At 49.2% G+C, this 2,674-nt stretch overlaps 1 protein-coding gene across 1 annotated transcript; it reads right to left on the reverse strand.

The window, feature by feature from the left end:
• Window positions 1-311: 311 nt before the first annotated feature.
• On the reverse strand, window positions 312-1,688 carry LOC135527550 (probable G-protein coupled receptor 173). Its single transcript, XM_064956046.1, has one exon. It carries the CDS (start codon window positions 1,473-1,475, stop codon window positions 312-314), a length of 1,164 nt encoding a protein of 387 aa, XP_064812118.1. The 5' UTR covers window positions 1,476-1,688.
• Window positions 1,689-2,674: the final 986 nt, after the last annotated feature.

Consider the following 2,674-nt stretch of genomic DNA (forward strand, 5'->3'; position numbering starts at 1 on the left):
GTTTCTACACTGCAGCAACCACATGCCTGTTACTGTGTGTAATAATCCACCAATAAGACTTTAGAAAAACAATTTAGAACATCCCAAATGAGCTTGAAATACCTCTGCTCTCCTCTGACAAGGAGAAACCCAGATACATCACATGGAGGTGAATGGAATTCTGAAATGTTAACCTCCTCAACAGTTCCAGACTCTGACACCCACCCCTTTAAATCATCTTGCACTGAATCAAAGGCCACAACAACTCAAATGGTCCCTCAGTCAACCCCCCCCACCCTCCCCCCCCAGGTAACGACCGCCCACCGTCCCCCTCACATGACGCGATAAGGCTCTCGGGGCAGATGAGGTTTAGTCCTACAGCTGGCTGGCAGGTGTGCCAGGAGCCCCTTCTTCAGGTCCTTGTTGAGGAAGAAGCAGACAATGGGGTTTACCCCTGCCTGGGCAAAGCTCATCCATACGGTGGTGGAGAGGTACCGGTGCGGTATGGTGCAGGCCTTAACAAACACCCGCCAGTAGCAGGCCACTATGTAGGGTGACCACAGCACCAGGAACAACAGGGTGATCACGTAGAACATCCTGCCGAGCTGTTTCTCCGCCTTGAACTCCTCCATGCCCAACAGGCGCCGGTTCTGGTTGTGCAAGTTCTGCCGGATGCCCAGCAGGGTGGGCGGCATGGGGCCCCGACCAAAGCCTGCGATCCAGTTGGCTGCCGCCTGGCCGGTGGCGCCAGGCCCATGGAAGGTCCAGTTTTGGCTAATAGCTGGCACCATCTGGACGGGCTTCATCTTGCGGTGCTTGTACTCGAAGAGCAGCAGTTTCATGTAGACCACGTGCGTGGCCAGGATCAGCACAGCCAGCATCAGCATAAAGCCCAGTGTGTCGTTTGCCTTGAAGTAGCGGTGCTCGAAGATGCACTGATCCTCCTCGCGGATGAACTTGTAGGTGCCCACATCAAAGACAGGTGGGAAGGCCATGGCCACTGACAGCGTCCACACCATGCACACCACCGCCACGCACGTCCAGAAGGTCATGCGCTTGGAGTAGAAGCGGTGGTGGGCGATGGCCATGTAGCGCGTCACGCTGATGCAAAACAGCATGAAGGCGGCATGGAAGCAGAAGAGTACGGCCATGAAGGCCACCACCTTGCAGCTGAGCACGCTGTAGGTCCAGGCCGAGCCGTTCTTGATGGACACCAGCACGAAGGGGAAGCAGACTGCCGAGCGGATGGTGTCGGCCAGGCACAGATCCAGCAGGAAGTAGTAGGGGGCCTTGTGCAGGGCCCGGTCCCTGAGGACCAGCAGAGACACCACCAGGTTCCCCACCAGGCTGATGCAGATGATTAGCCCCAGTAGGACCAGTTTGATGTAGGTGGACACAGCTGACGATGGGCCCCCGACTGCTATCCCTCCCGTTGTGGCCACCACCGCCGCCAGGGGACCGCCGAGCCCCTCACTGGTCTCGTTGCCATTGGCCATCCCTTTGTCTCCCAGGTTATACCCTCTTCTCTCCTGAAATCCACTCCTCCTTCTCCCTCTCCTCCTCCGCCTCCTCCTCCAGCTGCCCTTTTGTTCGTCCTCGTGGTTGCCTCTCCTTTTGATCTCACATGGAACCGGAGCGCTTCAGTCCGCATTGCCCCATTTTTCACTAAGCCCCTTGTTTCCTGTAGCTCTACCTCTCGTGCCTCTTCTTCTCACAGCTTCAGCTCCTGTAAACAGGAAGTAAGCATTAAATGTTTGGATGGACTTCCATGTCTGACATCAGTGTGGAATAATACAGTGTAAGCGTTTGCAGGGAGTATACTGTATAAGGTTAATATGAGAGTTGTGTGTCTCTTGGCTTTTCTAATAGTAAAATGCAATGCTTTTATGATTCCAGCATTGGCCTAGCTGGACTGCAGCAGTTGGTTTGTAAAATGTCATAATTTCCAGGAAGTGGTGGTTATGATATGCAATGATTACCTAACTGTCAATATCGTGCTAGGCCAATATGGAGTTAGGTAAGAGTATGAAGTGTTAGACATAGCAACCGTGTAACTACCTATATGTAGATGATTAGCTCTAGTAGCCCCAGTTTACATACAGCGGGTTCCAGAATGATTGGATCCCTTGATAAGGATGAGCAAAAAATACAATATCAAATAAATGATACAAATACTGAGCTAAATTGTATGCTCATTTAATACAAAAAAATATGGAAGATATTTGTCAAAATTATTATTGTCAAAATAGTTTTCAATACTCCAGCAGCATTTTTTACATTTGTATTTATGTCACTTAGCACAGTGGTTCCCAAACTCTGGGGCCCGTGGGTCCCCACTCCCCCCAAAATAAATAATACAACAAATTCACGCTGGCTTTCAATTTACTCTTAAAAGTTATAATAGTAGAATGCACAAGGTGCAATTTTGAAATTGGGTAGTGCATCATCAGTTCCTCTTGTCATGTCAGTCATTGCAGACCTTAGAGAGTTGTTTATAATTTGTCAGAAATGTCCAGATCAACTAGCCCATGTCAGCTACATTTTTTTTAGCCCATACATACTGTTGTCAATTTTTTGACACTCAAATATCACATGACATGGAAAAATTTATAGAATTGCAAGAAAATTTGCTTTAAAACTGAACATTTTTCTTTGCACCCTGACAAAATGTGTAGAATTGCAAGAAATAAGCTTT

Source organism: Oncorhynchus masou, chromosome 33 (assembly GCF_036934945.1).
Source record: "Oncorhynchus masou masou isolate Uvic2021 chromosome 33, UVic_Omas_1.1, whole genome shotgun sequence".
NCBI classification, from domain to species: Eukaryota; Metazoa; Chordata; class Actinopteri; order Salmoniformes; family Salmonidae; genus Oncorhynchus; species Oncorhynchus masou.